Source organism: Pseudogymnoascus verrucosus (assembly GCF_001662655.1).
Source record: "Pseudogymnoascus verrucosus strain UAMH 10579 unplaced genomic scaffold scaffold_28, whole genome shotgun sequence".
Lineage (NCBI taxonomy): Eukaryota > Fungi > Ascomycota > Leotiomycetes > Thelebolales > Thelebolaceae > Pseudogymnoascus > Pseudogymnoascus verrucosus.
Genome location: NW_017263679.1, coordinates 347,440 through 374,579, shown reverse-complemented (window position 1 = coordinate 374,579; position 27,140 = coordinate 347,440). Strand labels below are relative to the sequence as shown.

Genomic DNA, 27,140 nt, shown 5'->3' with positions numbered 1-27,140 from the left:
CTCATCTCCCAAGCTCTTCTTCTACCACCCCTCCAGAACCTCCTTCACAGCCTGCCACCCACAGAAAAGCTCAACACTTCTCGTTTGCTGGTCAGTCGTCGCGAGTCCCTTCTTCTCCAGGTCCTGGACCAATCGTATTCTGTCGCTGGCCTTCTTCACTCCAAGTACGAACTTTCCGACGGCTTCCCGCTGAGCCGGCCCGACCTCGCCATCGCTCTGGTCTGCATTGCGGATGGAGGCCAAGTGGCGCGCAAATATGGCTGCGTAATCATCAAGACTGAGGGAACCTTGGCGTATGTGGCCATTGTGGAAACGGGGGATGTCGGGGGCGGAAACAGAGGCAGTTGGCGTTGCGGCGATCATTGTGATTGAGGAGTCCATATATGGTGCTGGTGTCTCGGGTTCGGCTGCCTGTTGGTGTGCTTTCGGCTGTGGAGCTTCTTTGTCGGCTTGTGCAATCGGGACATTGTTGGTGGTGGAGAGTTCAGCTTCGTCGCCGGGTGTATGCATCGACTTTTGTGCGGTGAGTGTGGGCCGTGATCTTTTGCGGGCTCGAGCATTGGCGCCTACGGACTCTATTCTATTCAGTATTGTTACTCAGAGCACAAACTGAATATAGCAAGTCTCACCCATGTCCTGCATTGCCTTCTCGAGAGCTTCGACACGCTGAGACATTTCGTCGCACTTCCTCTTCATAGCTTGCAGCTCATCTATGAGATTTTGCTTCTCAACCTTGTGCTTCTCGTCGGATTCTTTGAAGGTACGGCTGAACTCCTGAGCCTGGGTTACCAACAACGCCCTGGTCTCCTCTTTGAACATGTCTATGTCGACTCTGAGCTTTTCGGCAGACTTCACACTACTTTCGACCAGTTGCTGCAGCTGCGCAGGTAGGGTTTCCTCAACCTTCTCCCTCAGGGTTTGTATCTCGACCTCCCTCTTCTTGTCGGCCTCGGTGAGGACTGTCAGCTCTGCTTTCAATTCTTTATTGTAGCGTTCGAAAAAGTAATTGTATATTATGGAGAAGGGTAGGTTGGGATCCGGCAGGTCTAATATCCTGGGCATTGTAACCTGGTGACTTCTGCAGACCTGCTCGATGGGACTTGAACGAGATCAAGTACAGAGATCTGGCTCTAGGATATCTGGAGGCAGGGGGGGTTGAATGATAGATGTGGTGATGAAGAGGGATAACGCGTCGTTGGGATGGAAGGAACGGACTGTACGTTTGGAAGGTACGTTAAAATGGAAAGACCGGGCTGTACGCTTGGGAAGGCACGACAGCCTCGAGATAAACGAATATAAACTCAGCATCGATTCAAGATAAATCAAAGTTGACATAACCTACGAAAGCCATACATAATATGTAAATACAATTCAACATCAACATGTTTCACTCGAATTGGTCTTTTTTTTATTGAATTTTTTCAATTGGTGTGAAGGAGGAAACCCTTCCATCATACGCAGCATAAAGGCGTCTCTCCCCAAAAAAGAAAAAGTCATGACTCTCATCACGTTTCATTCTTCGGAAAAATCCTCGCTCATTATCATCCATAGCAGCACACTCGAGCCTTCTATATTTTTTGCCCGCCTGCTCCCAGTTGTGCAAAGTTTCATAAAAACAACCAAACAGCAGAGACGTCGAGAACGATGATGGTTGGCGATCGCGAGAAAAGGAGGGCCAAGCATACGCGATTCGAATGGCCCCCTTCTACCGTGCGCACTCATATTTCGAAAACAAAAAGAAATAGCGATTCCACCTTTTGTCGAGATAGGCCCTTTTTTGCCATGTCACAAAAGTGATCGCCCCCAGAACAATTCCCACTTAGATGCTTTTCCTCACGGGCCGGGCGAACCAGCATCACCGCTCACTCTCACGGCCCTCCGCTAGGAGAGACTCCAACCTTCCAAATACAGGATACTTCAAATCTCGAGACTCGATATCAAAAGCAAACACAGAATTGGGCGTCGAATACGTGAATATACCGAATATTATGTGTAATATAGTTGGAGAAAGGCGCTTAGATGAGGTCGGCAACGTTCATTGGCATCTCCTCGATTTGGGTGCTGTAGAACTGCTCAATCTCTCTCATCATGCGGACATCATCAGCGGTGACGAAGTTGATGGCAACACCCTTACGTCCGAAACGTCCACCACGACCGATTCTGTGAATGTAGTTCTCACGGTTGGCGGGCAGATCGTAGTTGATGACCAGGGAAACTTGCTGGACATCGATACCACGGGCCAAAAGGTCGGTGGCGATCAGGACACGGGAAGATCCGGAACGGAACTCCTTCATAATCAGGTCACGCTGACCCTGGTCCATATCTCCGTGCATGGCAGAGACGGTGAAATCACGGGCAGTGAGCTTGTCGGTAAGCCAGTCGACCTTGCGACGGGTGTTGCAGAAGATGACAGCCTGGGTGATGGTGACGGTCTCGTAGAGATCCGACAGGGTGTCGAGCTTCCAGTCCTCCTTCTCAACCGCGATGTAGAACTGCTTGATACCCTCAAGGGTAAGCTCGGCCTTCTTGACCAAGATACGGACGGGGTCGCGCATGAACTTGGTGGTGACCTCAAGGACGTCCTGGGGCATGGTGGCGGACAGGAGAACGACCTGGGTGGATTGAGGAAGGAGCTGGAAGATATCGTAGATCTGCTCGGTGAAACCGCGCGACAACATCTCATCGGCCTCATCAAGAACGAACATCTTCATGGAGTCGGTCTTGAGGAAACGGCGCTGGATCATGTCGTGGACACGACCGGGGGTACCGACAACGATTTGAGGACCCTCCTGGAGAGCCTTCATGTCATCACGGACGGAGGTACCACCGATACAGGCGTGGCACTCGATGTTCATGAAGTCACCGATGGCGACAACGACCTTCTGGATCTGCTGGGCCAACTCACGGGTTGGTGCAAGGATGAGGGCCTGGCACTGCTTGATGTTGGGGTCCAACTTCTGGAGAACGGAGATGGAGAAGGTGGCGGTCTTTCCGGTACCGGACTGGGCCTGGGCAATCACATCGTGTCCTGTTATGTTGTTAGTCGCGTCGTGGCGAAAAAGATTTTTGTTGTTGTGAGATCCTTACCCTTGATGACTGGCATGATGGCGCGCTGCTGGATAGCAGATGGGCGCTCGAAACCGTAGGCGTAGACACCACGGAGGAGCTCGGGCTTGAGGTCCATGGTATCGAAAGAGTCGACGGTCTCATCGTAGTTGGACTCGATCTGTCCTGTTGATGATGTTGTCAGCCCCAGTTCAACAACAAATCGCGACCCAGTATCGTCCAAAAGGGGTGTATCTTACCCTCTGGGATCTCCTCGAGACCCTTATCGGTGGAAGCCATGTTTGCGGAAAAGGCTTGAGGAATTCTAGATTCAAGCTGAGCTTGAAATCTAGAAATGCGAAGGAGTTGGTGGAAAAGGTGGGGGGCTTGAAAAGTCGGAGAGCGAGACTCTGCGACTTGTTGGTGAGGTTGTTGGGGTGAAAAAGCTAGATGCCAAAACTCTCAAGAACGAGAGTTGAAGGATCTAGGGTAGGGTTGTTCTTTTTGGAGTTGTTGTTGTTTTGAAAGTGGTGAGGTTGTGTTGTGAACAAGCTGAAGTTACTTTAATATGAAGTTTTTTTGCCTCACCAGAAAAAGTGCGCCACTAGCACTAGGGACGGAGGCGATCGGGTTAAGCGAGCTAAGAAGTTCACTCCCCTGGTTATCGCCAGACTACAACAAACTATAATTACATTTGTGACTACGGGGGGCAAATATCAGAGTCATTCTGTAATATGTAAGGCCAGTTTGTATTTTACATTTATCGTTGAGTGTTTGTTTCTCTGGTTCTTTTTGCCCATTCGCCACTGGAGATATAAAAATCCCATTAAAACTTTTTATTTTGCGCCGGCGAAGCACGTACCAACTAAATTTAGCCGCTAGTCCAGGCCCCCCATCCCAAGGCTCCCCCATCATTCCCATGACGAAGAGAAAAAGGTGATATTCGGGGATTAACTAACGACAACTTCTTATTTTCACGTTGATTACATATATCAGACGTATACTAATTGTCAGATTACTGTCAAATAACATTACAATGACGTTATTTATTGTGACTCCTCTTCGCGTTCGATATAAAGAACAAGCTTCACAGCCATCAGTATGGCTGAGCTGAGCTGCATGATATGACTGATAGTATGACTCTTGGTTACCAGCCACGTTCAAAGCTTGTCATCGCGCTTGGCGGGCCAGCAGAGACGATCCAAACTCGCGCATCACTGCATATCATCACTGCAGCTGCAGCTCTCACACCGCATTTCCCCAGACTCGAAAGATTCCTCTATCGCCACCGACACCACCCAACCCTTCCCACCCAGTAACGCCCCATCCCCATTGCCAATACGCCAGATGAACCCACCCACTGCCTCCTCTACTTTCTCGCACCCGCCCTCGCTTTCTTCCCCTCTCTCTCTTCCATCTCACTATCGTCCCCCTCCCCCTTTCCGCGCTTCTTCTTTCCAGCGCGAGCAGTAGCGCTCGTAGGCGTCGCATTCCCACTCCCCTCTCTCCCAAACCCAGCTGAAATGGGTGTTGGTGCCCCTGAAGGTGTAGTCTGCGTTGACAGCCCGCCGGGAGAATCCTATCAAGACATGAATATCAGCAGTGTACTTTCCACGGCATCTTCGGTGAAGTGGCAAGCAAGGAGACGGGGATTTGTGTCCATACCATGAAATCCGCCAGCCTGACGCTGCTCCGCGAAAACACCCTATCGTTCTCGCTGACGCCCTGCTTCCTCCTCCCAACGGCATTGCTCGTTATGCTCTTGATATAGTTGTCAAACCCCGTCAACACATTCCCATGTGGCGTGTCCTCGAGGTACTCCCCCTCCTTCTTGTAAATCGTCTCATCCAGCGCCATCTACAAATCCGTTAGCCAACTGTCTTGTACTCCTGCACCAACTGCCCCCAAGTCCATCCAAAGTCTCCCAACACATCAACCACAAACATGAAAGGTGAAGTGGGGCGGGGAGACCAACAATATTCCTCTCCAACACCCTCCTCTTCATAATCGCCTGCTTCAGCTCCCCCGTCAACTTATCATGATACGGCATCCCTCTCGTCGGATCCGCATCCGTCGCAATCGCCGTCTGCGCCTTCTCCGCTCCTACAGCCGGCTGCGCCATCTTGATAAACTCGCCGGTCGTACGATGCGCCCCTAACACCGCAGAGCAGCCCAATTGACCCGCTCCAATTCGCTTGTAGAGAGATCGTTACTCAGGCCGCTGGATCGTATGCCCAGAAATGTAGATAGTGTGGATGCGTGGGAGTGGTTGGTATGCGCGTTCGCCGTTGTCCCACCTGTAGCCGTCGTTGATGTCGCGAGCCTCGTTCGTGGAAATGGGTGGCGCGCACGGACCACCTTTCGCAGCCTTGTGGGTTATTGTGTGGCCCCTTGCATGTGGTGTGGGACGATCACCTGGATGGCGTCTTTAATAAAGGTCTTAAATCTTAATATAAGAACGTTTATTTCACGGCACTTTGAGGGTCACTTTTTTATGCACCGGGTCTATAAAGGCATCGCATCTGTATTCCTTCCCTGCTATTCAGAAAAGGTGAAATGAAAATAACGTACACAACCGCTCCGTTAAAACCCATCTATCGAACAGCCTCCTCTTCAGGAACCCAGGAATGCTGCTCTTCAAGTGAGAAACTGCTGTCTTGGAGTTTGTACTTGCTGAAAAAAACCAAACAACTATAAGATGACGAACAACTGAAACCAGCTGCCGGAATCTGTCAGAAAAGAAATCGCATATAAAAAAGCCCGCAAACTGTTTGCCGGTGCCAGACAACACAACCCCCTTTCGAGGATCTGCTGTCTAAGAAAGCACAAATAAAGAAAGACCAGTAAGCTCCACCATGAAAAACGACAAACAAACAACACTACCCCACAAATATGCAACCACCTATAGCCTGAAATCGAAGACTTTCCATCCACAACAGCAACATATCAACTACGTCAGTTTCGTAATGTCCGATCTACCACCCCCCGGAGCAGCATGGTTATCATCAGACAGTTTGCGCTTCTTTGGGCTTGGAGCCTTGTCTGGTGTTCCTCCTCCGGATTCGATTTTACGGTCATCATTGGAAGATGAGTTGTCCTCGGTGCTGACGCTTCTGATTGACACACCGCCACCACCATTCTGGCTACGCTTCACTGGTGAATCTTCATCGGATGAAAGAGGTCTCTGACTACGCTTCCTTGCCATGCTCTCTTGGGTTGAACGAGAGGACACCGAATCGCTTTGGCCATCCAGAGTACGCGGCTTGGACAGAGTGGCTAGGGGCGGCAGCTCCTGCTTGGTGTTGACTGGCTCGGGCGTCAAGCTTACACCTCCTTCTTCATCGTCATCGCTCGACTCCCAATCTTCATCATTGTCGGTATTCAAAGCAGTGCCAGTATTAGCACCCACGGTAGCACCAGTATCCATGGTAGCAAGGGTATTAGCAGCGACACTGCTACCAGCAACAGTGTTGGCACGAGCATCGCCACCAGCATCAACTCTGGTATCGGCACCAGTCTGGGTATCAGCATCATATTTGACAGCAACATGAGCTTTGGAACCTGTTTGGGGACCGATATTAAATCTGGCACCTGCTTGGGCACCTTTGCCACCAGCATCAGCATTAGCAGCGGCATTGCTACCAGCAACGGTATTGGTACGAGCATCGCCACCAGCATCAGCTCTGGAATTAGCACCAGTTTGGGTGTCAGCATCATATTCGACAGTAAGATGAACTCTGGAACCTGGTCGAGCACTGGTATTAGCTCTGGCACCTGCTTTAGCACCTTCTTCGGCACCAGCATTTCTACCAGCACCAGCATTAGGACGGACTAGCCCACCACCACCAGAGTCAGAGACGAGATTTCTTCCCACAGAGTGGCCAACAGAAGGACGAAGTAGCCCACCACCACCAGAGTCCGAAACTCGATTTCTTCTCCAAGGACGGTCGTCAACAGTAGGATGAATTATCCCACTACTACTATAGTCTGAAACTCGATTTCTTCTCAAGGGATGGCCAACAGTAGGACTAAGTAGTCCACCACCACCAGAGTCTGAAACTCGATTTCTTCGCCCACGATGGTCGTCAACAGTAGGCTGAAGTATCCCACCACCACCAGAGTCTGAAACTCGATTTCTTCCCAAGGGATGGCCAACAGTGGGATGAAGTAGCCCACCACCACGAGAATCCGGAACCAGACTTCTTCCCAAAGAATGGGAGCGGTCAACAGTCAGATGAAGCAGCCCACTACCGCCGGAATCCGGAACTAGACTTCTTCCCAAAGAATGGGAACGGTCAACAGTAAGATGAAGCATCCCACCACGACCAGAATCCGAAACCAGACTTCTTCCCAAAGAAGGGATCTTAATATTCCACATATTCTCTTCGGCTTGGCGGCGCAGGCGGACCAGTTCACCCGCAGTATATTTGCCTTTTGGTTTATCCTTCATCCGGATGAAGCTAGGATTTTTCATGAGTCTCTCCAAAATCTCCTTCAGCGTCTCATTGCCGGTAGCAAGCACTTCTTTCCCCTTCCCCTTGTCCAGTTTCACCATCTGTGCTCTCCTAACAGGAGAATTGGTCGGCGTCGTACTGCCGCTGCTGTAGCTCAGAGATGGGGTGTGAGGACGGGGCGTCGTGTTGGTCATATTGCCGCTGCTGTAGCTCAGAGGTGGAGTGCGAGGACGGGGCCTCACGTTGGTCGTATCGCCGCCCATGTGGCTGCTGCTGTAGCTCAGAGGTGGGGCGCGAGGACGGGGCGTCACGTTGGTCATATTGCCGCGGATGTGGCCCTGAGTTGGGGTTCGAGCACGGGGCGTCGTACTGCCGCTGCTATAGCTCAGATCTGGGATGTGAGGGCGAGGCGCCATGTAGCCGCCTGTCGGCCTGCGTATGACTGTTGTGGTGCGCCTAGGCCTCGGCAAACCTGGTCCAATCTTCTTCCCAAAGTTGTACTCCTGGACGCGCTCAAACTCCAGATCTTTACGCCTCGACATCACATACGTCTGTGCATCTCGAACGATGTGCAGCTTACGTCTCAACTGGTCATTCCCGCCGGTCAAGGCCGTAAGATCCTGGTGGCCGCCGTCGCTACCGTCCATAGGAGGCGTTTTCAACTGCTCGACAATCGACAGAGCCTCCTGAGTGTACAGCTCATAAATATTCTTCAGGTGTTCGTCCATGGTCTGGGATGGGATCATCTCGCGCCACTCCTCAAACAGGCCAGCGTTGAATTGATTCGCCTCAAGGCACACTCTTCCAACCTCGTGCGAATAGTTCTCGAACAGGTCCTTTTCCATGGACTTCTCAAGGTCGAGGTTATAAAACTCATGGCTCTTTGGGCCCAGAGGGGCACTAGTCTCATCGCCATCTTGCTTCCCATATTCCTTTATGGCGAAGAAGCCTTTGTCAACTCCAATGAAGTTTTGGATGACAAGCTCTTCCAAATCTACATTCAGTATCTGTTTCTTGAGTTTCAGACTGGAAAATTTCTTCTTTTCGTCTGGGATTTTGATGGCCACGATGAGAATCCTGTCTCCTTCGGCAGCTGCGAATTCAAGTTGGCAAAATTCATAGCCGGTTTTTTTATCATCATTGACTACCATACCGAAGGAAATTACGGAGCCCCTCTGGCGTATGTTATCGGTATGTGCAAATAGATGCTCCATGCGGTCATCATGCGCTAAAGGCAATGGATCTACATCAAAATCGTTGAATATCGTACAGGATCTATCACCTGTTGCCATGCGAACCCCAGCTTCGGCAGCCATGGGACTCTTATTGGCGTCCTCCGGAGATGCAATTTGTGGGCTTGGACCCTTCAAGTTGTCGAGAGTGACCCTCTCGTTCTTCCTAGTTGGGTAGAAGACAAGGTCACGGATATTGCGGAAATGATTGTTGAATCTGATGAAGCTTTGGGGACCGGAAGCACTGGCCCCGCCGTTCCCCCCGACAGGCAAAATTCTCACCATCCTCTCTGACGTCGGGTGGATCTCGTTAGGTGGGCGGCGGCCACCAATGCTCTGGACGTAGACTATCAGATAGTCGCCGTGGATTATTTCTTGCATCTGTCTCAGTTAGCATTTAGGGGACATTTGGTGCATATGGTAAGTTGGGATACTTACAAGCTCATCACCCATGTTGAATACGAACACTTCCCCAATCTCGGCAAAGTATGTTGAGGGTCTCATTATGTCAAACTCTCAACTGATCACACCTTGGTGATCAGGTTATATATGCTTGAAGCAGACAAGCTTGGACAGCAATATCAAGCAAGCTTTATGTGGGTGATCGGCTTGTATAGATACCGATCAAAGAAAGATGATATATATCCTGCAAAGCTATTCCAAGCTCTGGTTGTCGAATAAAGGGGGAGCAAATATTTCTAAGCTCTGGGTGTCGAATAAAGGGGGAACAAATGTTTCTGGGCTCTGGTTGTTGAATGAGAATGGGAGCAAATATTTTCGATCTCTCAGTACTCTCGAGTGAGAACGCCCTTTTTGGGAGAAGCAAAGAGCAAACTGTGAAAGGAGATCAGCAAAAGCCAAAGGAAAGGGGTTATCAGCTTCTCCATACCTTTGGATGGGATGTCGTGCAAGTTATCTGATCTCTGAAGATCCTCAAGTGAGGAAAGCTCTTGTTGCTGAAGAGCAAGCTGTTAAAGGGGTTTTTGGTCAGCCAAGCCACCACAAAGGAAGAAAGGGATGAAAGAATGAGGTATAAAGGTCTCTCTTGTCTTTATTCTTCTTTACAAACTCTCTGTTCAGCTCTGAGGAGGTCAAAGGAGAAGGTGGTGTTAAAGTTCACACCCAACCTCGGCCAAAACTGGAGATATTCAGACTCACCAAACCTATAAAACCTCTCTGTCGCGTCCCCAATCAAAGAATAGGAAGAATATGCTTCTATTCACAACCCCCCAGCTCTCAAGGAGCAAGTATACAAGGTTAGTTGTGCAAAGTATGCAAAGTATGTGTTGTTGAACGCATCCAGTTTACAGAAACACGAAAGGTTACCAGACCACCTAGCGACGACGACGGCAAAGTTCACTACCACAAAGAACAGGCGAAGCGAAGCGAAGCGGCGAAATATCGGCCCATACTCCGGTATAGATGCTTAAAGGGGTGGGTAAGTTTCTCTAGAGATGGTGTGTGGGTGGTATGGGATATGATGGGAAATAAGGAAGGTCGCTCCTTCCTTTTGTTGGAGATGTAGAGGGGAATCATGGGGACAGGGCAGTACCTGGATGTGCCTGGACTATCGTCCCTTCCTATTTTGGATGGCATGATTTATTTCAGGGCTGGGAAGAGGACGTGGATGGGATGATTTATGACGATGAAATCATACGATAGGGGTGGACTAACATCGACGGACTGGTTTTGGGGAGTCACAGGTACAGAAGTCAAGAGCAGCAATGTAGGTGATCATAGACAATTATAGATGAGAAGAATGAAGCTCAGGCAGTTTAAACGGATCTATTCTCTCACATCTTGTCACTATTGTGGACGTGGATGTGGTCGTTGATGGACAGATACCCAGAACAGCCATGTAAATTGCCGCAGACGGACAAAACAGACAAATATAACGGGGGTGAACTAGGGATAAACACTCAGGCAGCCTCTATTCTTACATCTCTTCACTCTTGTATGTGCTCGCAGTCATGAATGGACCGAAGCTGAGCGGAGCAATGTTGATAGACACAGTAAAGTCGGACAGCAATAGTGCAGTCACAGACAAATAAATAGAACAAGAATAACTATGAAATAATATATATACGGGTCGCAAGTTTATATATTTTTAAAATATATATTACAGAATAATATTAAAGTTGGTAAGCTAAATAAATTCCACCACATCTATTAAAAGAACAATAATAAAAACAACCTTAAATAATACTCTCATCACTCTAATACTTGTACGCAGTCATAGTATAGATAGACACCACCCAAGCACACCAGAGTATCAACCCCAAGACCCACAGAACAACGATACCACATAGATGATAGCTGACAAATAAAACAGAAGCAGAGTGAGAATAAACACTCAATCAAGCCTCTATTCACAGACACTTACTCATCCAAAAACCCAGATGAACAGAACAACAGTGGCCATGGACAAATTACAACAGCATCAAGGACAGAATAAACACCCAAACCCCCATTCGCCCATCTCATCACACACACACACACATACCCACCCACCAACAAACACAAACCCACCACACCCACACCAGGAGCAGTCACATCAACACCAGGAGCGTCACATCACAACACAAGCAACTCCCTCAATATAAAAGCACACAGTCTCAATTCTCATCTCACTCATCTCATCTTATCACTCCCCTACTTTCGTACACTGCCATCCCCCCTTCCACAATCCCCAACCCTCCTAGTCCACCCCAGTTCAGTCCAATTCCTATCTATCATACACCTCACCCCCCCCAGCACCCCTCCTTGATCCAGCCCCCAAAAACCATGTATCAAGCCCCCAGCCCCCAGCCCTCAGCTCCCAGCCAGCAAGCCAGGAAAAAAAAAACAGCGAATCGCTAAACAAAAAATAACAAAAAATCCAGATGATCAAAGTGGTATCAAACGACAACAACAACGATAATAACAAACAGTCCAGTCAAACAGTCCAGTCAAACAGTCAGACAGTTAAACACACACAAAGACCGCTGCTCCCCGCATCGATTTCGTGTTCAGGGAACCACCCCCCCTTCTCAACCCCTCCACTTCGGCTTATTATCCTTATCCCCCCCACTCGCACTCCCAACCACACTCCCCTCCCTCCTCATCGCCACCCTCGCCCCCACAACAGCCGGACTCTCCCTCCCACCCGCCCTACTATCCCTCCCCGTTGTCTCCCTCCCGCGTGGCTGCGGCAGCAAACTAGTTCTCCTCCCCCCCGCCGTCCCCGCCAGCGAACTCCCCGGCCGCTTCGCCACAGCCAACGGACTCGTAGACGTACTCCTCTCCGACCCCCCTTCGCTAGAGAGGGGTTGCATAGACGCCCTTCTCGATACTGATCTAGCCCCGGGGCTGGGTTGTACGCTTAGCCGTCTACTCGCTTTGAGGCCCCCGGGGGAGGACATGGGTTGTTGTGCGTATGGACCTGGGCTGGGGCTTGCCATGCGGTCTTTGAATGAGGCGAGGTTCTTTGTCCGATTCGGTAGTGGGGTTGTTACTTGTGGTAGCCTCGGCGATGCGCCCTCCGCTGGCGGCGGCGGTCCAGGTGATCCCAGACTCTCCTCTCCCCCCATCGATCTGCGCAAGGGGATCTTGGAGGCGCTGCCGGACCGCTCGTGCGCGCGCTCGGCGAAGGATGCGTTACGGCTTCCTGTCGGCGTCGAGCCGCGCGCGTAGGGACTCGGTGTCCCAGCACTCAAGGGCTTGAAATTATGTCCTGTAAGCCCATCTTCCGTCTTGACGCTGGAATTCCACCTCGGTCTCCCCGCCATACTCGCCGACGAGAACGACAGTCTCGGAATCCTCCCCGTCGGCGTAGCAGACGCCTCGCGCGACGCAGGCGTAGGCGTATACGTCGGCTTCCCATACCCCGAGGAGCGGGGCGCGGAGAGGTTGCGGCGGGGGTAATTCCCGCTCAGGGGCGTGTGTCTGGATCCCGGCTGCGGGAGCCCCGTGGTGGGGGCGCGGGGTTTCCCTGCTTTGCCGGGGGTGGTGGGATCGGTGCCGTGGGCGAGGTTGGACATAATCACCGATGACGCCGGGGAGCTACCGGGCGTGTCGGCGGCGGAACCGACGGTGGAAGAGCGGTCGTTGGACATAAGGCTTGAGACGTAGTCGCGGAGTTGTTGTTCGCGGCGGCCGGCTTGGGCGGCTTCGACGGCTTTGTCGAGCTCGGACATTTGGGATTTGAGGTCTTCCCATTTCCCTTGCATCTCGGAGTGGAGACGCACGATCTCGCCGTTGACGGTGAGGCGATCTTGGACGCCCTTTTCGATTATGCCGAGGACGCGCTCGATGGCGGGACCGTAGTGCGTCTTTTTGGTTTCGTAGTTCTCGATCTTTTGGACTAAGGTTGAGGCGTTTTGCGCCTGTGTGCCGTTGTCGAGCGCCTCTTGGAGTTTGGAGAGACTGCGGCCGACGGACTCGTACATTTTATTCGCTTGACGGCCTGCACCGCGGAAGACGAGAACCCAGCGGTCTTCGCCTAGCTCGCGGCGGAGGGAGGCGGCGTCCTTTTCGAGGGCGGCCCAGCTGCTTTCGAGACCGTCGCGGCGGCCTTCGAGCTCGTCGCAGGCGGTGGGGAAGGTGTCTTCGGCGCGGGAGTGGAAGGTGGAGAGGCGCATGGGGAGGAAGTCAAGGGATGCTCTTAGGGGTTGCATGCGTGCGAATAGGGCGAGGAGACTCGAGTCGTCTTGTGCGGTGGTGGGTGTGCTTGGTGAGTTCGGGGTTAAGGGGAAGGGCGCGGGAGCGACGCTGAAGCGGTTCTTGTTGTGGATGACCTTGGTAGGTGGTGTCTCTTCGACAATCGTCTCGAGGTCTTTCAGATCGACGCCCTCTTCGCTGGCTTCGGCCAGGAGGGACTTGTGCCGCTTCTCCTCCATCTCAAATACCAACGTGCTTAATATATCCATCTCATATCCAATATCTCCCAGCACGACATTCCACAGCTCCTCCCACTCTATAGCCACGCCAACCTGTCCCTTGACCTCCGTCAGCGTCCGCCGTATCTTCTCCCACTCACTCAATATCGTCTCCACCTGCGTAACCACCATCGTAAGCTCGCTCGCTGGCACGTTCGAGATATCCGTCCTATTCTGTAACTCTTCAATCGCAGTCACATACACGCTGATGAGCTGCTCGAACCGCACAATTGCATTATCCACATCCTCCAATCCCTCACGGCCACCCGCAGCAGCCCACTCAACATCATCATCCGCGTCCAGCCCGTCCAGCACCTCCGACGCCTTGGATATCCAACTCTTTATCTGCTCCGCTGCGCCCATCAACGCTCTCGCCGCTGCATGCGACGTCGGTATCGCTGACACCTTGCTGGCCAGGGATCCAGCATCCGGCAGCTGCAGCGACGTTAACTGTGCCAATTGATTCGCAAACGACACTCTCGAGAGGGTATATATCGAACCCGCCCTCTGCAACCCAAACGGGTTAAAATACGACTGCACATCCCCCGAGAAATCATCCTCTCCCGCCGGCAAATCAGGCAGATCCTTCGGCAGCGGCATAGGCGGCGGCGGATCATCCATGCGTTCCAGGTGCGCTACTTTCGTGGCCAGCGTGGCCTTGGTGCCATTACCGTTGACGTGCTCAGGGAGGCGGTACTTCTGGACGTCCTCGCTGTCGAAGGGCGCGTCGTAGGTACTCATGTCGCTGATCTCGACCTTGGGGACGGGTGAAGGGTCTCTCCTCGCGACTTCGTCCGCCCGAACGGCCGCCTCGCTTACGGACAGCGCAGTAGCAGCACGAGGTGGTATTGGCGCGGCTACTGTAGCTGCTGGTATTATCGCGGGTGGTGTAAGGTCTTGTGTAGCGTCGCTCGCGCGGCGGTCGGCCGCAGGATCTAAGACAGTGAAGCCTGTCTCTGCGGAACCGGTGATCTGTGGAGCGTGTTGCCTGCTACTGCTGTTGGAGCTCCAGGTGCGTCCGCGGCGGGGGACGAGGGAGCTGGTCGAGTTCGCGCGGTGCAGGGAGTCGATGGACCGGATGTGGTCTTCGGGGATGCGGCCGATGTAGTCGCTGCTGCTGGAGCCTGGTGCGTCGGTGGAGGAGGGTGAGCGCTGCTTGGAGTCGCTGGTGAAGCCGAGGGCCTTGAGTCGCGCGGCCAATCCGGGGGATGGGCGGCGGGTCTGGCGTATGGGCGGCGGTGGATTGGGAGGGCGCTCGTGGGTTGAGGTTGTTGAGTCGAGGTTGGTGGTTGAGGTGGAAGTGGAAGTGGCTGCGGCGACCGTTGTTGCATGCGTGGGTTTTAATTCTGAGGATGATCCATGCCGTCGTAGAAGCGGAAGTACCACAGACCCGATGGTCATGGTCACTCTTCAAGGGCACAAGGGTTCAAAATCAGGGTAAAGTCATAATGGCCTTTCTGGATAGTAAGGACAATGAAGTAAGAGGGGAAAGAGAATGAAATGAAGAATGAGGAATGAGGTATTTGGAGAATGATTATACGGGAGTAGGAGGAGTAGTAGATTAGTAGGTAGAGTATAGAAATGTCGAGGTGGTAGGATTGATTAGGATTGTTTCGCTTCTCTAATTCCAGGAGTAACTTTTGGGGGAGGGATGGGGATCGATTGGGGGGGTAGGGGGGTAACTGGACCCATGAGGAAGGACATGGGATAGGCTGGAATCATATTTTAGAATTTTAAATGAGCTTCAAATTCAACGTTGGGCTGTGAATTGAGGAGTACGAGTAGAGTAATTATATTGTAATTGGGTACGGGGTACTTGGGTAACCGCGCGCCGTTGGCTTGGGAGAGAAGTACCTTTCATAGTGTGAAGTTAGAGTGGTGTTTAAAAAGTTGAACCCGTCGAAATGTGGTAACTAAAAAACGGGCGCAGCTCCAAATTTTAATATTTGGAGACCTTGGAGGGAGGGGACAGCCAGCCCAGCCAGAGCCCAGGAACAGCCTAGGAACAGCCCAGTAACAGCCCAAGAGAACAATCAGCCAGTCGCAGCTGGTCCTTAAGATTCTTGGGGAGCATTCGGGCGTCATTTTCTGAACTATTCATGTCACAGTACAGCAATTAACTGCAGTAGAGAGTTCAGAGTTAACTCCACTATCAAGGTGCTGTATGGTCGATATTGGGCTGTGGATAGGATAACCCCTAAATAACATAACATAAACAAACAACACACTAACACATTCCAGCACAATCCCGACTCATCCTACCTCTTCTCTACGACACATTCCAGGACAGGCAATTCTAAGCAGAACACTCTATTAACAACAAGACATAAAGAAGTATAAAACGCTATCAACAGCTCCCCTCCTCCCCTCGGCCCGTGTCGTTGAAGCTATGACTTTGATGATAATAAAAAAGTGACGAGATACGTGTACTCTGCATAAAAATGATGCACGGGACGGTACTGTAGACAGGGGCCCGGCAGATCATCGTCTGGTTTTGCTAACCCTGCACGCCCCCGACTACCCGACTTACTAGAAAGGAGGACGGAGCTGCACGGGGTCTGCACGAGGAAGGGGGCAGGGCAGCTAGGTCCCAATGCTGGCTGGCTGCATGTGCTGGGAATGGGATGGCGGCGGCGTCTGGGATTGCTAGGATTCTAGGATGGATGGGGGTTTGGAGGCGTTGATGAGGTGGTATTTTGGGGGAGGATAGGGAGATTGATTGTAAGTGTCCAGTCACTCTAAAAGTTGTATCGATATTACAGTAGTATTTATTATATATTTACTATATTCTCTAGGCTGTAACTATACGGGATACCCGTTCCAAGAGGCTAAACACCATGAAACGGTCGTCGGAGTATGAGATACAGTGCCGTACTTTCAGTGATGGACCAGCAATGGAGCCATGATGTGGCAGGAACACAATAAATGTGGCAGTCAGTAGTGGCAGTACTCTAAAGAGGGGCACGAAGCTAAATAACCACTGTGCATCACGTGGCTAACGTTACAAAAAATAGTGTGGTGTACATTTTGGACCCTGACCTGCCCCTTGTCACCCCCTGAACCTTAACAGTCGACCGTTAATATTATTGCATTCGTCTGGACCCCGTACCCCGTACCCCGTTAAATCCCGAAGAGGGGTTTATTGGCAGGTGCTAGCCATCTAGCTACTGGCAGCTCCGTGCTCACAGTTCCATTGATAGGGGAGAGATGCTATCTGACCATAACAAGCCATAATATCATATGTGATCGATCTGTATATCTGGGTATATACTCTAACTATACTCTAACTATACTATCTCCGTATGCATAATATATATGCAGTGTACCTATACTGAGACACCAACGACCATCTATAACGTCAACAGCTCCAGGTACTCTACGGATTAAATGTGTGCCGTTGACCAGTCTACAGTGCTGACAGTACACCAGTTTGTTTCCATTACAGCACCCACCACCTACCACCTATCAACCCTCATACCAAGCTCCCCCCACAAACATCACCAAATACCATCCGATCTACCACTCCCTACACAACTCTCGACAACTGTACATACTCCCAGAATCTGCCTAACATCAAGCCAGACCTTCATATACTTCCTCTGCACAAACAGACCTCATCACAACCCACGGCATCCCCAGTGTCGACACCCAGACCACGGTCCACGCTCATGGCCCGCTTAATCTAAGCTCCAGCGTGCCTGCAATCTCCCTCACAAACCACGACAAACACCTCCCATCGCGGCATCCTCACACCACAATCACCCAAACTCCTTCACGCCTCCCCAGCGAGCGACCATGGCGACAAAGGAAACCGATCCCAGCGGAGATGTCTCCCTCCTCTCCTCCTCGCCCTCACCGCTGCTCTCCCCAACCGGCGCTTCATCCTTCTCCCCCCCCTCACACAACTACAACTCAACCCCCTCCACCTCCACCACCTCCTCCACGCGCTCCGCCTCTGTCGGCCCCTCTCCAACTACCACCGACTCCTCGCGGAAATCCATGCCCATCTACCCCTCCCGCTCCTCCTCCGCCTCCTACACCTCCCGCCAATCCATGGGCGGTCTCGAGCGCCCCAAACGGCGGGGTTACGTGCGCCCCCAGGGCACCAACTTCGCCGCCTCCGCCCAGTCGCGCGAGAGCGTCATGAACCTCGGCAGCATAGCACATCTGCAATACTACTTCGCGCGCACCGGCCTCCTCGACGGCAAAGGCGGCCAGCTAGCCAAAAAGAAAGACCCCAACGGCCTGGACCTCTCCTCTCTCGAAGGCGGCCTCCTCTCCCCCGGCCGAAGAACAAGCCACCACTCCGACAAGGACGACTCCTACTCCTCCATGCGCAGCAGTCCCGACCTTACACCCCGCCGCAGACACAGCGGTCTCGGCTCCCCCGGCGGCCCCATCTCCGCCGAGCCAGACTCCTACGACTACGAGTCGGAATACGACTCCGACGCCTCGCATGCCGAGATGCTACCCCCCACTGTCTCAACCTACAACCACCGCACCAAACCCGTCCCCCGCCCCCCCACCCTCGCCGAGCTGAAATCAGACCTCGAATCCTCCCTCCGCGCCGCCACGCAAGCCTTGGCCGAAGCCACATCCCCCCCGTCCCCCTCCGGCACCACCCCCGCCAAAAAAATCCCCCACCTTCGCACACCCTCCTCCCTTTCCCTCTCGGGATCCCGTCGGCGCTCCGAATCAGACGCAACAGCCCTCCTCATCACCACCCCCGCCCCAACCTCCAACCCTTCAAACTCTAACCCCGCCGACCCAACAACCCCCACAACCCGCGACCCAGACCCAAACCAAGGCTGGCACGAGCTCCAAGGCCTCCACATCCTCGACATCCTCACCCTCGCCATCCGCGCCGCGCGCCGCTACTACACCTCCCACGCACACCCCAGTCGCCTCTCCTCCATCCGCTCGGAGCGCCGTATCCGCGCTGACTTGCTAGGCGTAATGGACGTACTCCGGCGCATGGCGACGAGGAATTTCGCGCATGGTCTGCGAGATGAGGAGGCGCGGACGATGAGAGATTGGGTGGAGGGGGTGTGGGATATGCTCGCTAGGGAGGAGGCGATTGAGCGCGAGGAGATGGAGGAGAGGAGGGCGTGGACGTGGTTGGATGATCGGTTGTGGGCGGGGGAGGGGAAGTTGGATGTTGTGAGGGAGATTGCTTTCTTGCGCGCCATGGCACCTGCTGTGATCTTGCCGGATTTCGCGCCGTCGGAGTTTCCGGGAGAGGGAGGGGGAGAGGTGAAATTAGGACCTTTCTGGGAGGAGCTGAGAACGGGAAAGGTGTTGGTGGAATTACATAATGCGGTTGTATCACGCTCGAAGCGCCCGTTTGGAGCGATCCCCGTGTGGCATTCGGACACGGCGAAACCGTATCGGTGTGCGGAGAATTTGAGGTTCTGGATTAAAGCCGCCGAGTTGAGGTGGGAGGTCAATCTTACGGTTGATGTTAGGGGGGTAGTGGCGGGGACGGAGGAGGGCGCTTGGAGGGGGTTTGAGGGTGCGGTTTGGGAGTGGGTTGGGAGGGTTAGGGGGGAGTTGGGGGGGGAGATTAGGGGATGATGTTTATATGTGGATATGTGGTTGAATTTTACAAATGTTGAAGAGGAGGAAGAGGTGGGGGTAGATGAGCCGGCATGGTCCCGTGCTCTCTCTCTCACACTTTCTTCTGTGGATCGAAAGAGGTGATGAGATGAGATGGGATGCTGATGGAGATGGATGGGGGGGGATGTACATATACGAGCCAACATACACACACACAAACGGAGGAGCCAGACTTCTATTTTCGACGATACCCAAGATTGCTACCTAGCTAGTTAGATCGCCTTACATATTGCCACTTCAATCAATGCTTGATTACATTCTCGCTCTCTCTCGTGGCATCATTTAGGTTATATATAACTGGGTTTCTCTGGAAATACTGATTTAGCCAGGACAACGCCAAATTCGTTCGACCAGTTCTCCGTGGTTCGGCAGATGGACAAGACAGCGAAAGATACGTCTTGCTGCGAATACACGGTCCTGCGATACAATCTGTATGTCACTCCTCGCGTCCTCCGTAAGGGTGGTGGGCAGATTCCGGCGGTGACAGCAGACATCAGCGGCGACGAGAAGGTGCGCGGAGGATGACAGCAGCAGGTCCATCTCTACCACGACACGCAACACCCACCTACGGCGCACACCCCAACGTTTTCGACATGGACTTTTCTTTGCCTGGTTCATTACAGAGGAGGTGAAATTGGGATGGAATTCGAAAATGGTCGTTGCGATTGTTTTTTTTATAGACGGAAGGTTGGTACGGAGAAATCCCGAACGGATAGCGAGCGTGGATGTGGTTTGTGGTGGTTGCGTGAATACTCATGTTAGTTAGATGAAGATAACACTGAGACTATCTTTACCTGTCTACCGGTGTAGTATACAACCTCTTACTTCCTTCTGTAACAGTACAGCAATGCGGTACACCACACCACACCACAATCATCCAACCCCCCCTTTCTCACCCCCCTACCTCTTCCCCCTCTCAGCCTTCAAAAGCGCCTCCCTCACCCCCGCCCTCGCACTCCTACTCCCCCCCAACTTCGGCCCCTTCAACCCCTCCTCCTCCTTCCCCCCCTTCCCAACCACCTTCTTCGCCTGTCCCCCTCCTCCTCCACCCCCTCCCCTCCTCCTCTCCTCCACCCCCTCCAAAAACTCCCTCCTAAACCGCTCCGCTATCTCTTCATCCCCCTCCCCATCACCCCCCGCACCACTAGTCGTAGGAGGAGCGGGTGACTCGTAGATCCCAAGACTATTCTCCTGCATCACCGCTTCCACCAGGGCGTCGCGCCGAATATCCTCTTCAGTCCTCCTCTTCTTCCCCCTTATCGGTTTTCCATCGCGCCCGAGTCGGGGTTTGCGGATTGCTTTCGCCACGGGAGGAGCGGTGGTGGAAGAGGAGGGGGGGAGTTCGATTTCCATTAACTTCCCTCTCGAAGCTGTCTGATACGGTGGAGAAGGTTGGCGCTGGCGTTGCGATTGCGATGATGCTGCTGCGGCGCTATCTTCCGCTGCGGTGGTGGTGGTGGCGTGGGTGGATGTTGATGTGCTGGTAGGCTGATGATGATGGCGTTTCGCGAGTTCAGAATCTATATATGCCATCCTGTGTCATCAGTCTCTGCCTCACTCATCTCATTCATACAACTACCACAGAAAGTGGGGGGGGGGGGGACGTACATATGCCTATCAACACCCTCAGCACTCATTCCCGTCTGCGTCACGAAGCGCTTCCCTCCCATCGCTAACCCGCCTTCCTCGGCATGTCCGTCGTCATGCGATTCTCGCCGCACTACGACTATGGCATTCTCACCATCCACATCTTCGGCGTCGTCGGTGCCGCGGGGATTAGAGGCGCGGAACTCGACGCCCCCGCCCCGCTGTCTGCGGGAGGCGAGGAGGCGGCGGATCGCTGCTGTGGAGGGGGCGGTGTCTTCATCGTCGGCAGCGGCGCCGCTAGTGAGTGGTTGTGGCGGTACTGCAGCGGAGAGGGAGGTGGTCGTATCTTCAGTCGCTAGGTTTTCAATCGTCGTCGGCGGGGAGGTAGCGCGCTGGCGGTAGATTTTGCGCTTTTTGGAGGGGCGGAATAAGGGAGGTTGATCTGGTTCCGTGGGGTTGTCCATCTTCGATTTGGTGGGGGGAGAATGGGGGAGGTGGAGGTGGAGGTGGAGGTGAATATAAAGAGGCGGATGTGGTGGAGGTGATGGGAAGATGTGATGCGATGGGATGGAAAAGAACGGCCTGGATGATGATGTATGTGGAATCTGGGGGCGGGCGCTAGGGAGGGAAGCTAGGGCGAGGCTGGTGGGCGCTAAGATTGTGGTGGTGGTGGTGTGGGTTTATCGGATGCTTTATCGGGGTATGACGGAGTGGGGAGAGCTTTGGGTTTGTTGATTACTTGTCAAGTGAGTTGATACGTGAACAGACGACAGCACTGGTTTATTTGAAGTCTCGGAGTGATAAGTACAGATTTGAGGAGCTTCCAAGATGAATAAAAGGGTATGCACGTTCTATCACGATTTGGTCGAGCTCATTCGATCGTCGTTCGATAGCGAGGCTGATGCGTTTCACCCCCCCACCAGATATCCTTTAGAATCCATGGAGGGATAGTCCAAGGTGAGTTATTGCCGTCAAGTACGCGAAATACGTATTCTAAAACTCCCCAGGTGTATTCTTCCGGTAGCTAGCTCCACTGTGTCTAGTCAAGTGAACAGCCACTGATGCCACCACAGCAAGCACACCCAGACGCGGGCCCAGGAGTTCGGAGTCACGGGCTGGATCCAGAATATCGCCGGTGAAAAGGTATGTTCTTCTACTCTATCTACATCTGTCCTAGTTTTATCATTTATGATGCTTCTCGCATAAGATTCAAGCATGGCAACATACTCACGAATCAATAGATCGAAGGCGAGGCCCAGGGCAACGAGGAGCAACTGCAGAAGATGGTGAAGGAGATTAAGACTGGTCCGCCAAACGCAGTGGTTGTTAAGGTGGAGACGGAGGATATTCCGGTGGTGGAGGGAGAGAAGGAGTTTGTGGTTAAGAGGACTGTGAGGTAGATTCCTGTGCCTACATTTTAAAGGCGGGGAGGACAGTGATGTCGATGAGATGAGAATGTCACCATTGGGACTTCATCGTGAGGAATATATCTTGAAACATCTCTCTATTTCCAAGGTGGGAAGAACGGTGATGTGAGCAAAAACAACTCGAAATATCTCCAAGTCTAATTAAAAAAACATATGACGGTATTTTATCTTCCTTACCACCTCTTCGCTCCAAGCTTAATTAAAAGGCGAGCATTCTGGTCGTGACCGAATCGCGAAGCCTCATTTAATGCAGTCCTACCATTCTTATCCTTTGCTTCCAGATCCGCCCCCGCTTTCACCAATAATTTGACCTCCCGATCATAGCCCTGCGCACTCGCCCTCATCAAGGCAGTGCGCCCATTCCTATCCCTCGCATCCAGATCCAGAGCCGGCTTCCCAAGCTCTAGAATCAACATTATTATCTTATCGCGCCCGGACGCGCAGGCGGATATTAACGCTGTTTCTTCGCTGTGGAAGGTCTTGGCGTTGACATCGATCCCGCGAAGGAGGAGGAGCTCGGCGATGTCGACTTTGTTGTAGCCGACTGCGACCATTAGGGGGGTACGGCCACTCTCGTCGCGGCTGTTGATGTCGAAGCCGCGGTCGAGGAATTGTTCAACGAGGGAGAGGTCGTCGTGGGAGATGGCTGTGATTAGGTCATTCATTGTCCCCGGGGGTGTGCCGCTCTGTGTAGTGACTGGTGTTGGTGTCTTTGAAGGACCAGAGGGACTGCTCTTTTCAGTTCCTGCCGTTGGTGGATTTGAAGGGCCAGGGGAGTGAGACTTTCCAGATGGATCGCGGTTGATTTTGAGATTCTGGAGGGCCTTGGTGACACGAGACTCTTTAGGGGGTGCTTTGGCGACTGCTTGTTGTGGTAGGTCCCTTTCGGTAATAAGGGTTTGTAATATCAACACGTGGAATTGGTTGAAGAGTAGCGAGGTGATTCCGACGTCTTCAAGCTCTTGTTGTATCTGGATCCTCGTGGTGGCATCTTCTACGTTTAATGATGTGGATCTAGACACAATAGACTCTTTCCTTTGGCCCGTTCTAATCTCTGACATGAATTTCTGGACCATTTCTAGAACACCTTTTGGTGACGAGCTTAAAATATAGATTAGCAAATGAAAGAATAGGAGTGATTTCCATGCCACCCTCTTGAAGCTTCTATCGACATAAATCAACCAATGCACTTACCTAGTAATGTTCTTATTCAGAGCACTGGATGAATCAATGTTTTTCCTAAGCTGACCTCGAAGACCAACTAGCTCTTCTGCTCCTCCCATAATGCGCAACCATACCCTCTGGCTTTCCACAGGGAGGTCTTCATACTTCGTCACCAAAGTCTGTAGATTTGACACAGAGTCCTTAGATGCTGATAGGAGTTTCGTCGCGGATTCGACCATTGCGTGGTTTACACCATGATCTTCCACGCTCTCCCCTATAACCTCTAGAAGGGCGAAGAGGGCAACAACATCGTGAGCTACTAGGTCGAAGGCCTCTATGTACTTGATACATGATCTATATGTATCACGAGCAAGGGTAATTGTTGTATCTGAAAAAATGTCAGGGGATGGAATGGGCTAAATGGACAAAGAAAGCTGCAAAGTAGAACGTTGAAATCATTCCAAGCAAAATAATCTCACTCACCTATAGAATCCGTAAGATTGCTAATATCTGAGACTCCTCCTGCCTGACCTGCGGTATCATCCCCCCTATACGGACTGTAGGCAGGTGGTGCCTCGGTCTCAATTTGTGACATAATAGCAATTAAATTCTGGTACCTTAAAAAAGCCACAAATTCCGAGATGTGTCCTATGAATGGACAAAGGCAAAAGCTATATTGTAAACAATTGAAAGAGGTTGGAGAAGTAGAAGGATCTCAAAGTGGGGCTCGAGGCTGTGCTAAGAACAGTAGCAGTGCCTATCATCTTGTAAGTCAACCTTGAGAGTTGCCGTACGGGCACGTGATATTACATAGTATTTTACAGATAGCCAATGCAGGAACAAGCTTTCGTAGCTGATTTCCTTGGGCTTTGGCATTCTCCCTGGAAACGAAACCATATTTTAAGATAGGTGCGTTGCTCTATCAGCGGCGTCCAAAGCGCCGCCAGCATCGGCACGCGCCGTTTCGCCTAAACTACCCCTCCATATATTCCACAATGCTATTCTACACCTTATGGCGCGCTCGCCCTCTCTCCATTCAACCGCGGACGACATATCCAAGCCTGGTATAGCCATGGAACAACCATAAACCAAACTGGAATAATTCTGCAGTCCCCCGCCCCCGCCGGACCTTGACGCACGACGACCGGTGGAGGCGGCACGGCACTTCGCATCCCCACGATCGGCAGGCTAATACCAAGCCCCGGCACAGGAACCTTAAGCTTGTTTCGTGGATCGGGGATGTTCCGTGGTGATTTGCCTCACTTATATTAAGTCCTCGCCGCGCGCCATTGGTGGAATTTGAGGGATTGAAACTTTGGGGACTTGATGATGGCGGTCTACTATAGATGCTGGGGAGAGGAGGCCTTTACCCCACAACAGGGTTGTGGTAAATGATGCGTTTATATTAAAAACACGTTGTTATGGGTGAGCTGGGGAAAGGGCCGGTCGTCTGATGGAGTGTTGGGCTGGAAGTCTTGTGCTCTGTGCTCTGCACAGTGAGTCCGGAGAGCTTATAATAAGGACCCCCCCTCGCCGTCGATGAGCTCTCTCTCTCTCCCATCTCACCACCAGCCTTTCTCTCCACCATTCCAAACCCGCAACTTTACAACATGAAGCTCCTCGCTCTCCTCGCCCCCGCCCTCGCGGCCGCCTCTGCCATCCCCGCCTCAGTCCCAGCGCCCTCCAAGACCATCAACGAGCGTGCCACCGAGATCTGCGGCCAATGGGACTCCATCCAGACTGGCACCTACACGCTGTACCAGGACCTATGGGGCATGTCTGCTGCCACCTCTGGCAGCCAGTGCAGCACCTACGAGTCGCTGAGCGGGACCACCATTGCCTGGTCCACCAAGTGGACGTGGCAGGGCGGACCCTACAATGTTAAGAGCTACGCGAATGTGGTTCTTAAGCAGGACACCGGGAAAAAGGTGTCTGCCATTAAGTCGATCCCATCGAAGTGGACGTACACGTAAGTTCTCTTTTCTTTCATCCTACATTTCAACTTTTGCGGCGCAGGCCCTGACACGGAAACAGCTACACTGGCACTGGCATGGTCGCCAACGTCGCCTACGACCTCTTCACGTCCAGCAGCGCCGGCGGAAACAGCGACGGCTCCAGCGACTATGAGCTCATGATCTGGCTCGCGGCCCTCGGCGGCGCAGGCCCCATCTCCGCCACCGGCTCTCCCATCGCGTCGGTCACCGTTGCCGGCTACAAGTGGAACCTGTGGTACGGACTTAATGGAAACATGAAGGTGTACTCCTTCGTGGCGGCTAGCCAGATTACCAGCTTCAGTGGTGATCTCAAGGCGTTTTATACGTACCTCGTGGCGAGCCAGGGCTTCAGCTCTAGCCAGTACGTTACTAGCATTGGCGCTGGCACGGAGCCGTTCGTCGGCACCAACGCGGTCATGAAGACTAGCGGGTACAGCGTTGCATTGAACGTCTGAGGGGACACTGAGATGGTAGTGCGGGCTGTGACCGTTGGCTGCTACCTCTCTGTGTAGCTGCTGGCTGTTTCGATGGTATATATTCTTTGCTTACATTACATATTTGTTACCAATGAAGTTTGTATATACAATGCCAAAAGTAGGGCTGTTTTTAATATTGCTCGCTATTCTATAACAGTGATATATATGTAATACAGTTACTCCTCGCCATGTCTTTCACTAATCATCTCTTAAGTCTCTCCGTAGGTAAACGACCCCTTCGCCTCCTCGACCTTAACCTCAATTCTCCCCTCCTCAATCTCTACCCCGCCGTACCTAATTCCCGCAGTCATCACATCTCCTGGCTTCACACTACCAACACCCTTCGGCGTGCCGGTCAACACGATATCCCCCCTCCTCAACGTCATCACCTTGCTAATATCGCTCAAGATCCTTGGGATCCTGAACACCATCAGCCCCGTACTATCCTTCTGCTTCTCCTCCCCATTAACGCTCAACCACACCTCCGCCGCATGCGGATCCGCAATAGCCCCCTTCGGAATCGTATTAGACAGGGGTAGGAAAGTATCGAAGCCCTTCGCGATGCTCCACGGCAGGCCCTTCGACTTCGCCTCGTCTTGCATGTTGCGTGCAGTCATGTCGATGCTCACCGCGTAGCCCTCAATAGCGTGCATAGCGCCCTTTGTGTCATCGGGTGCGAGATCCTTCACATTACGTCCGATTAGAAGGGCCAGCTCGACTTCGTAGTGTAGATCGACGCCCTCCGGGCGCTGCACGGGGCCGGCGCCGGGGAGGAGCATAGAGGAGGCGGGCTTGAGGAAGAAGAACGGCTGCTTGGGTTGCGCATTGTTGAGTTCTGCGGCGTGGGCACTGGGGGAGACGTCTATTAGCTGTGTTTCCTTATGCTCCTTTCTTAGAGGATTGGGACTGGTTCAATCCCCATTGGGTGAGGAGGTAGGTTGGGGAGGACTCACGCGTAATTACGGCCAATGCAGACGATCTTGGGGGACTTCGCAAAGTTGACAGCCTGTGTCAACTTGGGGGCGGTCGTCGCCAGACCGCGCTTGAAGATTAATGACATGCTGTACTATCTCAATGCCTTTTTCCTGTGGTGTGGGCTTGGGGATTGTGTAGGGCGAAGAGGGGACAGTCACACTATATATTCGGCTGTGGAGCATTGATGCCAATGGAGCTTCGGCGGAATGAAGTCCGCTCCGATGACAAGCAGGAACGTGGAATGCGGGGCGCGG

The 27,140-nt window shown here is 52.6% G+C and overlaps 11 protein-coding genes across 11 annotated transcripts; 3 read left to right on the top strand and 8 right to left on the bottom strand.

Moving 5' to 3' along the window:
• Positions 1–21: 21 nt before the first annotated feature.
• VE01_06541 (uncharacterized protein) lies at positions 22–1,062 on the bottom strand (the record flags this gene model as incomplete). The annotated part of the gene is made up of 2 exons (XM_018275986.1): positions 22–575; positions 630–1,062. 2 exons carry the CDS (start codon positions 1,060–1,062, stop codon positions 22–24), a joined length of 987 nt encoding a protein of 328 aa, XP_018129494.1.
• Positions 1,063–2,015: 953 nt separating this feature from the next.
• On the bottom strand, positions 2,016–3,345 carry TIF1 (translation initiation factor eIF4A; the record flags this gene model as incomplete). Its single annotated transcript, XM_018275985.1, has 3 exons — positions 2,016–3,028; positions 3,088–3,231; positions 3,306–3,345. 3 exons carry the CDS (start codon positions 3,343–3,345, stop codon positions 2,016–2,018), a joined length of 1,197 nt encoding a protein of 398 aa, XP_018129493.1.
• A 1,064-nt stretch (positions 3,346–4,409) lies between these two features.
• Positions 4,410–5,338, bottom strand: VE01_06539 (uncharacterized protein). Its single transcript, XM_018275984.2, has 3 exons — positions 5,021–5,338; positions 4,711–4,902; positions 4,410–4,624 (listed from the first exon to the last, which is right to left on the bottom strand). Exons 1-3 carry the CDS (start codon positions 5,165–5,167, stop codon positions 4,415–4,417), a joined length of 549 nt encoding a protein of 182 aa, XP_018129439.1. The 5' UTR covers positions 5,168–5,338; the 3' UTR covers positions 4,410–4,414.
• Positions 5,339–5,788: 450 nt separating this feature from the next.
• On the bottom strand, positions 5,789–9,184 carry VE01_06538 (uncharacterized protein; the record flags this gene model as incomplete). Its single annotated transcript, XM_018275983.2, has 2 exons — positions 5,789–9,112; positions 9,170–9,184. 2 exons carry the CDS (start codon positions 9,182–9,184, stop codon positions 5,996–5,998), a joined length of 3,132 nt encoding a protein of 1,043 aa, XP_018129440.1. The 3' UTR covers positions 5,789–5,995.
• A 2,323-nt stretch (positions 9,185–11,507) lies between these two features.
• VE01_06537 (uncharacterized protein) lies at positions 11,508–15,261 on the bottom strand. The gene has a single exon (XM_018275982.2). The coding sequence runs from the start codon at positions 15,046–15,048 to the stop codon at positions 11,761–11,763; it is 3,288 nt and encodes a 1,095-aa protein (XP_018129431.1). The 5' UTR covers positions 15,049–15,261; the 3' UTR covers positions 11,508–11,760.
• A 1,626-nt stretch (positions 15,262–16,887) lies between these two features.
• On the top strand, positions 16,888–20,070 carry VE01_06536 (uncharacterized protein). Its single transcript, XM_018275981.2, has 2 exons — positions 16,888–17,018; positions 17,077–20,070. The coding sequence occupies exon 2, from the start codon at positions 17,443–17,445 to the stop codon at positions 19,219–19,221; it is 1,779 nt and encodes a 592-aa protein (XP_018129432.1). The 5' UTR covers positions 16,888–17,018; positions 17,077–17,442; the 3' UTR covers positions 19,222–20,070.
• Positions 20,071–20,163: 93 nt separating this feature from the next.
• Positions 20,164–21,436, bottom strand: VE01_06535 (uncharacterized protein; the record flags this gene model as incomplete). Its single annotated transcript, XM_018275980.2, has 2 exons — positions 20,872–21,436; positions 20,164–20,797 (listed from the first exon to the last, which is right to left on the bottom strand). Exons 1-2 carry the CDS (start codon positions 21,312–21,314, stop codon positions 20,164–20,166), a joined length of 1,077 nt encoding a protein of 358 aa, XP_018129433.1. The 5' UTR covers positions 21,315–21,436.
• An 87-nt stretch (positions 21,437–21,523) lies between these two features.
• VE01_06534 (uncharacterized protein) lies at positions 21,524–22,458 on the top strand. The gene is made up of 5 exons (XM_018275979.2): positions 21,524–21,690; positions 21,774–21,807; positions 21,858–21,870; positions 21,924–21,993; positions 22,092–22,458. The coding sequence occupies exons 1-5, from the start codon at positions 21,679–21,681 to the stop codon at positions 22,248–22,250; spliced, it is 288 nt and encodes a 95-aa protein (XP_018129434.1). The 5' UTR covers positions 21,524–21,678; the 3' UTR covers positions 22,251–22,458.
• Positions 22,328–24,136, bottom strand: VE01_06533 (uncharacterized protein). Its single transcript, XM_018275978.2, has 3 exons — positions 23,925–24,136; positions 23,472–23,829; positions 22,328–23,378 (listed from the first exon to the last, which is right to left on the bottom strand). Exons 1-3 carry the CDS (start codon positions 24,034–24,036, stop codon positions 22,451–22,453), a joined length of 1,398 nt encoding a protein of 465 aa, XP_018129435.1. The 5' UTR covers positions 24,037–24,136; the 3' UTR covers positions 22,328–22,450.
• A 99-nt stretch (positions 24,137–24,235) lies between these two features.
• On the top strand, positions 24,236–26,038 carry VE01_06532 (uncharacterized protein). The gene is made up of 2 exons (XM_018275977.2): positions 24,236–25,410; positions 25,476–26,038. Exons 1-2 carry the CDS (start codon positions 25,052–25,054, stop codon positions 25,888–25,890), a joined length of 774 nt encoding a protein of 257 aa, XP_018129436.1. The 5' UTR covers positions 24,236–25,051; the 3' UTR covers positions 25,891–26,038.
• VE01_06531 (uncharacterized protein) lies at positions 26,018–27,124 on the bottom strand. Its single transcript, XM_018275976.2, has 2 exons — positions 26,865–27,124; positions 26,018–26,760 (listed from the first exon to the last, which is right to left on the bottom strand). The coding sequence occupies exons 1-2, from the start codon at positions 26,969–26,971 to the stop codon at positions 26,121–26,123; spliced, it is 747 nt and encodes a 248-aa protein (XP_018129437.1). The 5' UTR covers positions 26,972–27,124; the 3' UTR covers positions 26,018–26,120.
• Between the last annotated feature and the right edge of the window lie 16 nt (positions 27,125–27,140).

Coding starts and splice junctions, on each gene's coding strand:
- VE01_06539 (XM_018275984.2), bottom strand. CDS start 5,167: ATGGCGCAGCCGGCTGTAGGAGCGGAGAAGGCGCAGACGGCGATTGCG. Junction 4,903..5,020: donor GGGTGTTGGAGAGGAATATT/GTTGGTCTCCCC, acceptor ACGGATTTGTAG/ATGGCGCTGGATGAGACGAT. Junction 4,625..4,710: donor TCAGGCTGGCGGATTTCATG/GTATGGACACAA, acceptor ATGTCTTGATAG/GATTCTCCCGGCGGGCTGTC.
- VE01_06537 (XM_018275982.2), bottom strand. CDS start 15,048: ATGACCATCGGGTCTGTGGTACTTCCGCTTCTACGACGGCATGGATCA.
- VE01_06536 (XM_018275981.2), top strand. CDS start 17,443: ATGGCGACAAAGGAAACCGATCCCAGCGGAGATGTCTCCCTCCTCTCC.
- VE01_06534 (XM_018275979.2), top strand. Junction 21,994..22,091: donor AGAATATCGCCGGTGAAAAG/GTATGTTCTTCT, acceptor ACGAATCAATAG/ATCGAAGGCGAGGCCCAGGG.
- VE01_06533 (XM_018275978.2), bottom strand. CDS start 24,036: ATGTCACAAATTGAGACCGAGGCACCACCTGCCTACAGTCCGTATAGG. Junction 23,830..23,924: donor CAATCTTACGGATTCTATAG/GTGAGTGAGATT, acceptor ACATTTTTTCAG/ATACAACAATTACCCTTGCT. Junction 23,379..23,471: donor CTGAATAAGAACATTACTAG/GTAAGTGCATTG, acceptor CTATATTTTAAG/CTCGTCACCAAAAGGTGTTC.
- VE01_06532 (XM_018275977.2), top strand. CDS start 25,052: ATGAAGCTCCTCGCTCTCCTCGCCCCCGCCCTCGCGGCCGCCTCTGCC. Junction 25,411..25,475: donor CCATCGAAGTGGACGTACAC/GTAAGTTCTCTT, acceptor ACACGGAAACAG/CTACACTGGCACTGGCATGG.
- VE01_06531 (XM_018275976.2), bottom strand. CDS start 26,971: ATGTCATTAATCTTCAAGCGCGGTCTGGCGACGACCGCCCCCAAGTTG. Junction 26,761..26,864: donor TGCATTGGCCGTAATTACGC/GTGAGTCCTCCC, acceptor CGTCTCCCCCAG/TGCCCACGCCGCAGAACTCA.